The 13892-nt window shown below is 41.8% G+C and overlaps 1 protein-coding gene across 1 annotated transcript in view; it reads right to left on the reverse strand.

Annotated features, from left to right (window-relative positions):
- Positions 1 to 13892, reverse strand: part of rnf123 (ring finger protein 123) — an 89492-nt gene that overhangs the window by 37142 nt on the left and 38458 nt on the right. The window contains exons 21-22 of the mRNA XM_088337411.1: positions 10605 to 10706; positions 2857 to 2957 (exon numbers count right to left, since the gene is read on the reverse strand). Coding sequence (XP_088193537.1) covers positions 2857 to 2957; positions 10605 to 10706 — 203 coding nt within the window. The remainder of the gene's footprint in view (positions 1 to 2856; positions 2958 to 10604; positions 10707 to 13892) is intronic.

The following is a 13892-nucleotide window of genomic DNA, read 5'->3' on the forward strand; positions in this document are numbered from 1 at the left end:
GTTTATGGCCGTGACGCTTGCGTATACGTGCATTTCTTCGTGTTTTAAAATTTTGTAAACTGATGCAATCACTAATTCTAATTGAATATTTTGTTTTCAAATTTTGTAAAATAATGTAATTTCTAATTTTAATATATTTTTCATTATTATTATTATATATTTTTTTTTAATTGATATATATTTATATATATATTTATCTATTTTTTTTACCCATCACAGACCGCAAAGCCCTGAAGCCGCGAACGTCGAAGTAGCGAGGTCTCACTGTAATATCACGTGAAAGGTCGTGTTTTTCTTTAATTGTAGGATGAAAATGGTGAAAGAAAGAAAATGACTGTTTCAAATACAGTCTAAATGCTAACGTAAACCCCCAAAAAGATGAAAAAGGAAGAACTTATTCGGGCACATGTAAGTATTTCACAAACTAGCATGTGCAACAAGAGGAGCTTCAATAATGATTTCATCCAGAATATGGCGTAAATTGGAAGAATATTTTTGAAGTTACATACACCCCCTTCAAAGTGTAAAACCAAACAAGGCACACTTCATCAAAAGAACCCTCAGTTTTTGTAAAAACATTAATAAAGAAAGTGAAATAACAGTAATACTTCTATATACAAGCTGCTCTAGACAAGAATTTTGATTACCGTAAATTCCGGACTATGAAGCGCACCTGATTATAAGCCGTACCCACCACTTTTTAGGTGATTTGCCACTTTTGCACTTACACAAGCCGCATCCATGTATAAGCCGCGTGCGCCCGCAGTAAGACTCGCGACACAATCACAAGCTTAACCCAGACCAGGCTGTAAATTCCACGATTGTAACTACATAGATAGTGCACAATCCTAGAATCAGTCGGCATCATGAATGGAAAATGATACCCGTAATTAACGTATGATGCAGACTTGTAAAGTCCGGGTCCCGTTGAAAGTAATCCAAGGAAACAAAATGTATATTTCCAAAGTTAAGGGTGGGAAAAATATATATCCACTATTGTCCGCTGCGACAACAGACAGATCTACCGGTAACTCAGCTTTACCCCACCTCCGCCCCTTCTTTTTGATTCGTCCGTAGAACACATAACCGAATAAATCTCTAAAATAAATACATTACAAAAATATACAGTTGCAAATACATATTATACATGGTTACACATATTTACAAAGAAAGACGGTACACCACGAGAGTTTTCAAAGATTTGATAAGAATATAACTTTCATCCCAAACCGTGCCTTTGAAAGGTACCAACACGCTAGTTAGGATCACGCTCGCAATGTATCAAACGTGCCTGTTAAAAATAATGCATTCCCTTAATTGAGAAATTCACAGTAGATCATCCTCAACTTCCTCCTCATAACTATCACCATCAAGGGCGTCTTCCCCTTTATTGGAACGTACCTTAACTTTACAGACAATGTATGCTTAAACTTAGAGGTTGCAGTTTTTCTTGGCGCACATATTCTACTTAATCTTACCTTTTATACTACAGCGCCGCTGGTGGCCGTTAGAAAAATTCCATAAATTGGCCGTTTCACCGAATAAGCCGCAGGGCTGAACATTTGGGAAAAAAGTAGCGGCTTATAGTCCGGAATTTACAGTAATAAGACCCTACTGAGGATAGGCGGTGCAGAAAATGGATGGATGGACGGATATGTATTCGGAACAAAATTCTTGCTCGACATAACAGGTACAATTCAAGATATGAGAACTTAGAGAAGCTACTGCTCAAGACCACCAGCATCAGTTCGTATCAGCAAGCACATGCACTTCCCGTCATTAGACACCTGATCCCGCTTTTATTGTATTTCATCTTTATAAGAGTGGCTGCAAAGCCCAAATGTCATTCTGCGCCCTGTAGTGTCATTAGTCATGTTTAGTTGAGTTGAAATTGTAATGTATTTACTGTAAAATCATTCAGAGAGCTACTAAAGTTGTATTTTAATTTATAACAAATATTCTGTTTCTTTTTTTTGTTAAATCTTTACGTCATTTTTCAAGCTTTTTTAGCTGATGAATATCAGCTCCAAATAATGTATTACAGTGAAACCTCGGTTCTCGACCACAATCCGTTCCAGAACCCTGTTCGAAAACCGATTTGGTCGATCACCGAAAATCGTTGCCATTAAAAGTAATGTAAAATCATTTTAATCCGTTCCAAATCCTCGAAGGCTTACCATGAACGTAAACATGAAGCTAACCCAGGCTAATCGTACGTTCGCGTTAGCGTAATCTTCCGTACGAAAGATTACGCTAACATGAACGTCTAAAAATAAAAAAATCAGGTCGTTTACACATCATTTAGCACTGGGGTCTCCACAACAAGTGGTGAGTGGTTAAAGGATAAAGAAAAGATTTATGAATAGGATTTCTTACCTTTGTGGTGGTCTGCAGAAGCCATGCTCAATTCCCTCTAAAGGGAAACGCGCACACCTTCTTCATATTTTGCTATTATTTCTTTCTTAAATGCAATAGTTGTACGCACTACTCTTCTTTTTTCACCTGTAGCAACTTTGCTGCTTGCACCGACCTTCTTTCGAGGCATTATTAGGGGTTAAAACACTCCGTTCACCGATATTAAAAACGAAAGCAAAAAGAAGTGCGCGGTCACGTGACAACAGTTCTTCACGAGGGGTGGGGGCAATCTACACCCGTACGCCGCTCAGCATCGCCCCTAACGTACCAGCGTTCGAACTCCGATTTTTTGAACGAAAAGCGAAGCAAGAATTTCTCGAAATTTTTGGTCGAGAACAGATTTGTTCGAACTGAGAGGCGTTCGAAAACCGAGGTTCCACTGTACTATTTGGGGGGTGAAAAATATCAGAACATAGACAGAAACCCCAACCCACAAAGAACCTGTACAATGCTGCTCTCGTCGTCCTCATCCAGGTCATCCATGGACGCTGCTTGGATCTCAGTGGGGTCAATGATGATGTTGGCCTTGCTTGACAGGTCGTCTTTGAAATAAAAGGGTGGCAATTTGTCTAACATTAGCGATTGATTTTCATTGATTATTGATTGAAAGCATTACTAGGCAAAGTTTTTAGATAGAAGACTTGAGCTGATACACTAGGTTGCCATGATCTGTCCTTGTTTGGCACATTCCTATCTATAAGCATTCTATCACATATTATCAAGTCGAAACCCATAGGTCACACATTGGCAAGGCTAAGTTGTCCGCTGCGTGGGTGGGCGTCTGAGAAAGGAAGTACAGGTATAGAAGCCATTTTAGATAACTCATGACTTTTTATAATGCTGAAAAAGGCTCCACAGCTGTGTATCTGATCTTTCTGGCATACAGTAAAAATGTAAACGAGAACATGACGTCTACTGGTTCTTGTTCCGGGAATATGCATTCTTCTGGTCTCCGAGCTGAAGTTCAGGCCGGATGGAGGTACTACACAGCCTGGCTATAGTTTTTCCAGCACACTACAGGAAGTGTCCAGTAGAGCTGCACGCTTTTGGGAAAAAACCTGTTTGCAATTTTTCAGACCAGTATTGCAATTTCGATGCGATCTTAAATTTTAAAATAGAAAGTTTATTTTCTGTGAAAGCTTGTCATTTTGTGAGTACTTAATCCTACATTACAATCTTTCATGAATGGGATCGAAAATTATTGGGGGAAAAAAATCAAAATCAAAAGGCATCATGTAATAAACAGGTTTTTCGAGAAACACCAGAAAATGACAATACTACAACTTTTTTTTAATTTTTAAAGATTTTGAAGAATAACGACCCATGGGATCATTTTTTTTTATCCCACTTATGCATCCAAGGGGTAATACTAGTGTCATACTTTAAGCAATTAACGTTCCAATGGCCTGCCAATGGGCTATCAGACTGTTGAGAAGCAGTCTGTGTGTCACCAGTCACTGGTCCTTTTGGATAGTTTAAATGGCCACTTTTGGAAAAGCTTTGACATACCCATACAAAAATGTGTAAAATACTAATGTTTAGTCTTTCAGAGTGTGATTGACCTTGACCTGGGACCAGGTCATGCTTTTGTCCCAGCTGTTTTTCAGCCAAGATGCCCATGCTACACTCATCTGCAGGCATGTGATTGCAATTTAAAAAAAAAATCAGGAGTAAATAAAAGTTGGGGGAAAACTTAAGATTGTTACCTTTTAAAAAGTCCTAAACCGTAAAGATTTTCAAAACAGTTCAATTACAGCATTTAATTTACTCTAGGTTCATCTTGGATTGGCATTTCAGGTGAATTTTACAGGATTGTTAAGGGATTAAATTTAAGTCCCATATTTTCATGACTATAGGGCGCACCTAAAAGCCTTTATTCTTTTCAAAAGCTGACCATGCGCCTTATAATACAGTGAGCCTTATATATGGATCAATATTGAGTCGCAAGGTTTCACAATTAATGCAAGCAGCCGCCGACTAGATTTTCCCTCATAGGAGAAGTAGTCCTTAGTGTATGCTGGGATTGTGTGTGTGTCTATATATATATATTATATAAACCGACGTTTCATTTCCTAAGCAATGTGTCAAACATCATTTGAATCTGTCACAATTGGCTGAAGTTATTCAAAAAAGGCGGGGTCCTTTTTAGCATTTACAGGCTCGCATAGGCTAAACAGGTCAAAACAAAGCCTGCAATTGGCCGAAAAATATGTGAATATCACGTTTGGTTGCTCTACAGCCAGGAGAAAACATTTTTTTACTACTGTAGTCTTTATTTGTAAACAGGAATAATGGGGCTAAACAGATAGCTAGCAACAAGCAACATCTATCGATGGAGATGCTTCTCGGCAGATTTTTTTTTTTAAATTTGTCGGCATTATTACGTACCACAAAAAAGGCAAAGACCCTCAACTCATCGGGAGTTACCGTCCAATCGCCCTCACTTCAACAATCAGCAAAACTATGGAACGACTTATCGTGAACCGCCTGTCAAAATGGCTTGATGATCATGGGATTCTGAGCCCATGGCAGGCAGGCTTCCGGAAAGGCCGCTGCACCACTGACCAATGCCTCCGATTGCCTCAATTCATCATGGATGGGTTCCAGTCAAAACAACGTCTGCGCTCTATTGCTCCCTTCTTCGATTTCAACAAGGCGTATGACCAAGTGCGGCGTGCCAATCTCCTCCAAAAGATGCTGAACATTGGCGTAGCTCTCCGGTTTGTTGAGTGGACTAAGGCCTGGTTCACCAATCGTACGGCACGTGTAAGGGTAATGGGACTACGGGACGCTGCCGGACGTTCAAAGAAGGCCTCCCCCAAGGCTCGGTATTATCTCCACTCCTCTTTACCATCTACATCAACGACCTTCTAGATTCTTTCGAATCCTCCACCCTCGTCTCCGGCTATGCTGATGACTTGGCGCTGGTAAAGTGGCGGTGAGACTAGAGTCAGAGGCGGCCAAAGTCAACCAATGGGCCACTATTAATCATCTCACCCTCAACACGGCGAAGTCAGAAGTCGCCTTCTTTTCCATGGACGCTGCGGAATCCTCTTGGTGCCCAAACATCACTGTAGGTGGTTCGAGACTCAAGATGAATCCTACTCCTACTTTCCTGGGGTTTCGATACGATCGCCGACTGACCTTCAATGAGCATGTCCGGCACTTGAGCCAAGTCATGAAGCAACGATCCAATCTCCTGCGACAACTGACCGGCACGTCATGGGGATGGCGGCCCTTGGAGATGCGGATGATCTACTTTGCCACCGTCAGATCGCTCGCTGAATATACAGCTCCTGCCTGGGCGCCCTGGGCCTCAAACACCAATATCCAGAAACTGGAGAGGGCTCAATCGGACGCAGCTCGAGCAATTACAGGCCAACTTCGATCTACTCCCATCGACGCTGTCCTCCATGAAGCCCAGCTCCCACCGCTCTCCTCCCGACTTCACCTTGCCAGCCTTAGGAAAGCTGATGAATGGTTCCACCTCCCTCCCAACGATCACAGGAGAGTACTCCTCCAAAAGCACGGTCCTAAACGCCTCAAGAGAGAGGACTGGCGTAATTCCACAACCCCCATTTTATCCTCTCTCAACCTCACGCCAGTGGACTCGGAGTCTTACATGACCCTAATATTCCGTGGCCTCTGGCGCCCCCACCACCCATCCATTTTACCCCCGTCCCAAAGTCCGCATCCCCTGTCCAACAACTTGCCACTGCAGAGGAAACACTTGCGGATCTGGGCCCAACCGACTTGTATATTTTCACCGATGGTTCCACCCTCAACGGTACGGAGAATGGAGGAGCCAGAGTGGTCATCTTTAAAGGCAACACACTAATCCACTCCTGGCATGCGCCAACCGGGGCCTTTAGCAGTTCTTTTCAGGCCGAAAAGTCTGCCATGATCGCTGCAATCGCCTGGCTAGACCACAATAACGACTGGTCCTCAGCCTCCATCATCACGGATTGTCCCTCCTCCAAGCTCTCTCCAACCCTAATATAACAGACCCCTCCCTCCTGTCCCTTAACTCCTCAATTGCGGCCTTCTACCCATCCAAGAGCATCCGGCTTATTTGGGTCCCGGGTCACTGCAACCTCCTGAGTAACGACCTTGCAGACGAGCAGGCTAAATTAGGCTCGGCCCTCCCTCAACCTACCGCCCCGCTAGACCCACAAACTCGGCTCGCCATTATTCGCAGGAGCTTCAAACCCCCCCATCTACCCACCCACGTCTCATTTCTCTTACCTCTTCCCACCACAACCCGGAGGAAGAATCCCAGCTCTCAAAGAAAGACCTTGTCGATCTTATACGATTCCGGTCCGGTCATCACCCCTCCCTCCGAAGATGGCAACATTTGACGGGTAAATGCGAAGACGATCGGTGCCGTCTCTGCGGTGAGGACGAAGAATCGGCTGAGCATCTCTGGCTGCGGTGCCCTGCACTCCAGTCTGCCCGATACCACCGCCAGCTGGGATTCTCCTTCGGAGAACTACGGAGCCTCCCACAAGCGAGTCTAGCGCTACTGAGGATTATCCTTAGGCGCCTTGTGTGACTCAACAACAACAACAACAGCAGCCTCTTCTGGGAAGCTTTGTTAAGGTTGCCGTCTGTAAATCCTTGAAAAAAAGCGCAGTGTCTTGCTATTACCCAATTGCACTTAGTTACATCCCAATATAGATTAGATTTTGGTTAACCGTGCAGTGTATTGGATCGAGTTTACTTATGTTTTGGTCCCACGATTTTCACACCAAATGGATGCAAATACCAGCCGTGTGTAACGTGTTTTGCTTCCCAATTTGTATGTTTGCTTGTTTATGATTATCAAGATGAATTATTGATTTACTTGATTTCTATGTGGTCGTGATCGAGCACTACTGTACGAGGGAAAGGAGCCTTGTTCTGCCTAGTCATGTTGATTTAGTGTGGGGTTTACCTCATTTGTAGTCGCTTCTCAAGGTTTCTTACTATTCCGCAGACTAGCGTTTACCTTTGAGACTATGTGATTATCAGGGTTTGTACACCTTTTTGAAAGCCAAATTCAAGCCATTTTGAAGCACTTCCAGTACTATTAAAAGAAAATTAGGTATTTTGCAGAGCCATAAATATATTTGCGATTTACATAAAGTCTGCATTTATGTCGCGCTTATCATGTCACTAAAGAACTCCCATAACGCTTTACAATGTATTCCACACTTACCCATTCACACACACTCACACACACACCAATAGTGAACCAGCCATGCATAGCGCCTACCTGCTTATCGGGGGCATAAAGGGTTCAGTGTCTTGCCCAAAGACACTTAGACAGGGAATCTAACTTCTCGGTCCCACGGCGGTTGCTTTTTGGCTCTACCTCCTGAGCCACTACATATGCAATTTTTAATCTTGCGTGTGCAATTATCCAGACATATGTAGGTCATGACTTTGTTTTTTAATACAGGCCCTGATAGGTTGCCACAGCCTAAGCACCTGGAAAAAAGCTTGCAATTGGCCGAGAGTGCTGTCAAACAAAAGGTCAGAGGCTAACGGCCAATATGGAAATCATCTGAGTCCATTTATTTTTTAAAGGGGAGTTATAGTGTGAAACGAACTGATTACAAGAAGGATCGTCAAACGAAGGAATGCTTTAAGGCAGGATTTTTCTTTATTGTGTGTTTAAGAGTCAATATTTTGCACAGTTGCATTAACTGGACGGCGCTGGATGTAACAAGTCCATATTTCTAATTAGAGGACTACAAGAGCATTTTTTAAGTGAGTTATGCCAGCTTTATAGTTTTCTGGTATTTTGTTTCAAACTGATGGTGATGTTTCTCTGATAAATATATTTTGAAGTGGCCAGTTTAAGCTTTCCAATGATATGTGGCATGACGTATTTCAGTGACAGGTGACATTGTGAAGACAGGACTTTATCAACAGTTTGACGGCCCGCCTTAACGGTTTAGGAATTGTTACCCTAGCCTAGCTCCCCCTTCAGACGTCGCCTCAGTCGATTCCCAGATTCTGTAATAATCCAGGGAACACACGCTGGTGATCACCATTTCTTTGGGCTCTTCAGACCTATTTAGTTGATGAATTCCTTTTTCAATGTATCAAGCTGCTAAGGCAAGAGCATTGGTGTTTCCTTTGATGGTCTTTACTGCAAGGGTTATTTTACACCAGCCTATAACAGTGACGCACAGATGTATTGCAAACTTTACCTCGCCTTAATTGGCTAGTTCCATTACACCTTTCCTCTGATTGGCGAGCTCTGTTAAAACATGAACTGTGACAATTTTTGTTGGTCAAACACTCCATCTCTCAATCAACAATTTCGAACTATAAACCCTTAAAAACGGAATGCCTTGCGATTACTTTATGGCACTACAACTTATTGCGATGACGTTTAAATTTTGGTAAATCGCCAAAATTTGTGCTTGAATAGATCTTTTGCTTCTTCCACGATACTGGTTCAGCATGCCAGTGGCCATTCTGAAACCTGTATGAGGTCCTTTCCATTTCCCTTTTTGAATGCCAGAGGGGTCCATTGGTCCACCCCATTGAGCACCCTCCGAAGAGGTTCTTCCGTCTTTGGCCGACAAAAGTGGGGATTCCTGGCTTTACCTTTGCTTGACTGGTTTACCTTATGTGCAATAGCTAAGACTGGATATCTCAGTTTTGTATCAAGCAATTGCTTCACAAAGGCAAAGTCAGCTATTAGCACTGCACAACTGACCGAAATCGAACCAATATTGTGATGTGATGTGATGTAGTGCGATTGTGTAACAGGAATACACTGCGTTTTTTAAGGATTTGTAGACAGCAACCCTAACAAAGCTTTCCAGAAGAGAGCACCATTAACATAAATTTAACCCTTTAATAATCCTGTAAAATTCACCCATAATCCCATTCCAAGGTGTACCCAATGTAAATTGAATGCTGTTGTTAAACCGTTTGGGGAATCTGGACGGTTTTGGTCTCTTTTGAATGGTAAGGTTTTTTCCTCAACTGAAATGATCACTGCAAGTGTTATTTACATTCAACAATCTAAGTTGGAGGCAGCACGGCGGCGCAGTGGTTAACGCTTGTGCGGCACAGTTCATGTCATGGGTTCAAATCCAGCTCCAGACTTCCTGTGCGGAGTTTGTATGTTCTCCCCGTGCTTGCGTGGGTTTCCTCCGGGCACTCCGGTTTCCTCCCACGTTCCAAAAACATGCATTTCAGGTGAATTGGCCGGTCCAAATTGTCCCTAGGTGTGAATGAGCGAATAAGTTGTCTGTCCCTGTGTGCCCTGCGATTGGCTGGCAACCAGTTCAGGGTGTCCCCTGCCCACTGCCCGATGATTGCTGGGATGGGCTCCAGCACCCCCGCGACCCTACTGAGGATAAGCGGTGCAGCTAATGAGATGAGATGAGATGAATCTAAGTTGGAACACAAAGAAATAGAAGGTTTTTATTTTCGCCTGAATTTTATTTTGCAATCACATGCCTGCAAATGAGTGTAGAATGGGCATCTTAACTGGAAAACAGCTGGGACAATTGCATGAGGCCTTACCTGGTCCCAGGTCAAATTTGATCACAATCTTAAAAACTAAACATTAATATTTTACAGATTTTTCTGAGGGTACGTCTAAGCGTATGGTGACATAATACCGACACTTCTCTGCTTCTCAACAGTCTGACGGTTGTCATTAGTATTAGCCCTAGGATGCATAGGTTGATATTTAAAAAAATACCCAATTAATTGTTATTCTTCAAAATATTAGAATATAAAAAAAACGTTGTTCTAGTCATTTTCAAGTTATTTCTCATAAAACGTGTTTATGACATGATTGCATACGTATTTTTAGTTGTTTCTCCACTAATTTTTCCCCCACTCATGGAAGAGTGGATGTACTGGTAGGCAAACTAGCAAAGAAATCCACTTTTATTTTAAAATCGGAAAAGTTATTTAAATCGGCAATACTGGTCTGAAAAATCGCAATTAGGTTTTGAACCAAAAATCATTTAGCCCCTAAAAGCTATTCTTCACCGGTCAAATGAGAAGGTTGTTTCATTTTTTTATAATCAGGGGACAACCAATTCTACCAGCAGCTGAAAAGAGCCACATTAAATAAAGCTGTAACGGACACGAATATTTTGCCTTCCACAGTTGATAAAGAACATACAAAGACCAATTAAAGCTCAATTTTTTTGAAGCTGTCCTTGACTGACCTTTGAGGGTCTTCTTGAGGTGTGACAGCAGACCGCCTAACCGCTGCAGGTCAAAATAGTCGACCTTCCCGTTGTAGAACAGCTGCGGTGGTACGTATGCAGCTGTAGATAGTAAGCATATGAGAGAGAAAGAGGTTTATTTTTGCAATTGTGTACAGCTAAGATAATGCCGATGAATTAGTGATATTGACCCTTTGCACACATGTGGTCCAACTGCAGTAAACAGCACTCCCGGTGGGTGAGGCCAGCAAACAGTAGACAACAACCACAAAAAAAGCTGTACTATTCAATACTATTGGTAATGACTCGTCAAATGAATATTGTGCAGCTGTGCTGCGGATTAAGTTAGAAAGCACAAAGAGCACTATTTAGAGAAACTTAAGATAGCATTACAAATGCTAACTCCCGAACAAAACAGTGTTCCACCTGAAATATTCACACATCAAACCAAATCGTTCAGTCCACACCATATGTACCGCTATATTGTAAATAGAGTATTCCCATACACTGATGATGATGTAAAAGCTTGTAAAAGTACAGAAGTTATTCATAGCTTTGTGCCAACGAATGAACGCCCGACGAGAATTGTCCCCCTCGCGCAAACGTTACTAAAGAGACTTAGTATCTACATTTTTGGGGAATAGAACCATTTCCGCACTTTGTATAGAAATCACTTTTAAACATGTAGAAAATATTTACTTATGAAATGACGTTTTATCTTCTGAACGTTCTTTTCATGTTTTATCCGTTTATAATCTTACAGTATTCGGATGATTACCATTTTGAATCGCTATTTAATAACAATAAAGCAGTTTGTTTACGTAGAAAGAAATGGCAACAGTTTTTTATTTTATTTTTAGGTGTGCCTTATAGTCAGGTAATTATGTTAAATAAAATCAGATTAAAACAGTGTCTGGAAACTGAGATAGGAGTTTAGCACGGTTTTCACACCGGTTCTGAGGTCATGAGATCAAACCATCCTGTGTGGAGTTTGCATGTTCTTGCCGTGCTTGCGTGTGTTTCCTCCCACATCCCAAAAACATGCATGTCAGGTTCATTGGCCAGTCCAAATTGTCCATAGGTGTGAATGAGCAAGTGAATTGTCTGTCCCTGTGTGCCCTGCTACTGGCTGGCAACCAGTTCAGGGTGACCCCTGCCCGCTGCCTGAAGATAGCTGGGATGGGCTCCTGCATCCCTGCGACCCTACTGAAAATAGGCGGTGCAGATAATGGATGGATGGATAGGATGTTTAAATAAAAATTGTTCTACACGTGCAGCAAAAAAGCATTCCTGCTAGGATTTTATCAATTCACATCATGGCGCCCCTGTTCGGCTGCATTGGCTCGCTACAGTTTTTCACACGTCGGCCATAAGACCCAGTCTTCGACTCAGTTTTGACGGCGCACAAAGTCGGCTCGAACTGCAGATTAAGATACGATCGCAGTTTTTTTTTTGCTGGATATGCGATCATCCAGACATCAAGCGCTCGTTGCTACGACCACTCGGGAGTGTTTATTAGCCACGGACTGCTATGTCAACAAGACCCAGCAGCCTACAAAGCAGCGAAGCAGAGTGGCAAGACAGGGCGTGGCCGCCGGACAAGGAAGCGAGGTTGTCGGGCTGTGCTAACAGCTAGGCTAAACGCCTCTCCCATCCATTCTCCAACGTTTGCTCTCTGGACAATAAACTGGACCATTTAACAACTGGAAGTGGCATCGAACCGCGAGATGACGAACTGCTGCGCTAAAATTCTGACGAAGACATGGTTAATCTTATCTATCCCGGCTGACGTTCAAAGTAACTGTGCGGGTCAGATGTATCGACATTTCGTTCTGTATACACGTGTATACGAATGACAATAAAGTAAATCTGAAATCTGAATTGTTATAGTCTCAATCAATACTTTTTAGTCGTGACCAAAACTGTTACAAAATGCTCATGACATGTGTGCACTGACTTACACAACTAAAATAACCCTATTTTAAAGCCATTCAAGTCCTTGAATATTCATTTTCATTTACTTAACATAAAAATAATCAAAACTTTCTAATCCCATAGTTTGTAATTCCTATTTTTTGATTACACTTCGGCTAAGAGGATGACCACCCTTTCGATGATTGACACCAATGTTGACATCTGGTATTGATACTTGTTCATCCCTAGTATGAATGGTACCACCTCTTCTACAATTCGAGCCAGGAAAATCCTGCCTTTCATATACACAGCAATATTTGAGGAGACGACAACTTACAATGAGCTAGTAGCAGTAGTTTTTGCCTTCAGAAAAACAAACTGTAAAGTGAGCGAAATCCAATCTCAGTTCGGATATGCCCCGTGAAGCAAACCAGAAAGCCATCTCATAATATGGCCGTGACAATAGGGCTTTCAAGGCAAAACCCAATCGGTCAGCTAAGAAAGAAGGTGCTCTAGAAAAGTGTTTGTGTTTTTAACCTTAAATTATCATGTTGCATTAATTGACAATATAAAGTTTTTGTGATCGCTGTGGCTCAGGACGTAAGACAGGTTATTTTTTTGGGTTTATACATTTGGTGTTATTAGGGATTTTACTTAATTTTTGTCATGTTTTTCAGTTTTAATATAGTTTAATATTTTTTGTGTCCTTAACTCTAGGCTTAAAACCCAATTATATTCTACAGTTTAAGAATGACCTGTATTACATGGCGACGATATCTGTATATCGCAACAACTATTGTAGCCTGGTCATCCAGGAAGGGGGATTACCTCTTGTGCGGTCCTTCTCAAGATTTTCCTCATGCAAAGGTTTTGAGTTTTCCCTTGCTTTCATGTAGGTTTCAGAATGGGGGATGGTGTAATAATAGTCTGTGGTCTGTAATAATTTGTAGTCTGTACAGCCTTTCGAGACTTCTTGTGATTAAGGGCTATACAAATAAACATGACTTACAAAGTCCAAAGTTAAAGAACAATCCCCAACTAAGTTCAAAGAGTCCCTATGCTTTATTGTGCTCATCTGCTTTTATCTTACTTGTCAGGCCTGTTCTAAGCGGAACAAAAGAGAAAAAAGAAGCGCATCTAAAAAAAACAATCATGTCTTACCTGCCGCCATTTCCTGGCTTAAAGTCATAAATGCAGCCTTACGCTTTGAAAGGCTGCACCTATCCTTTAAGGCGAGTAAATATTATCTGCCAGTGAATCAATAAAATGTTGTTCTGATTCCAACTTCTTTTCTGTTTTTATTAAATAAAGTAAGAAATTAATTAAAACCAGCAACATTTTTACTTGATTTGATTCATCATAATAAGTTATTTA

Source organism: Urocampus carinirostris, chromosome 6 (genome assembly GCF_059441175.1).
Source record: "Urocampus carinirostris isolate Australia breed hairy pipefish chromosome 6, RoL_Ucar_1.0, whole genome shotgun sequence".
NCBI lineage: Eukaryota > Metazoa > Chordata > Actinopteri > Syngnathiformes > Syngnathidae > Urocampus > Urocampus carinirostris.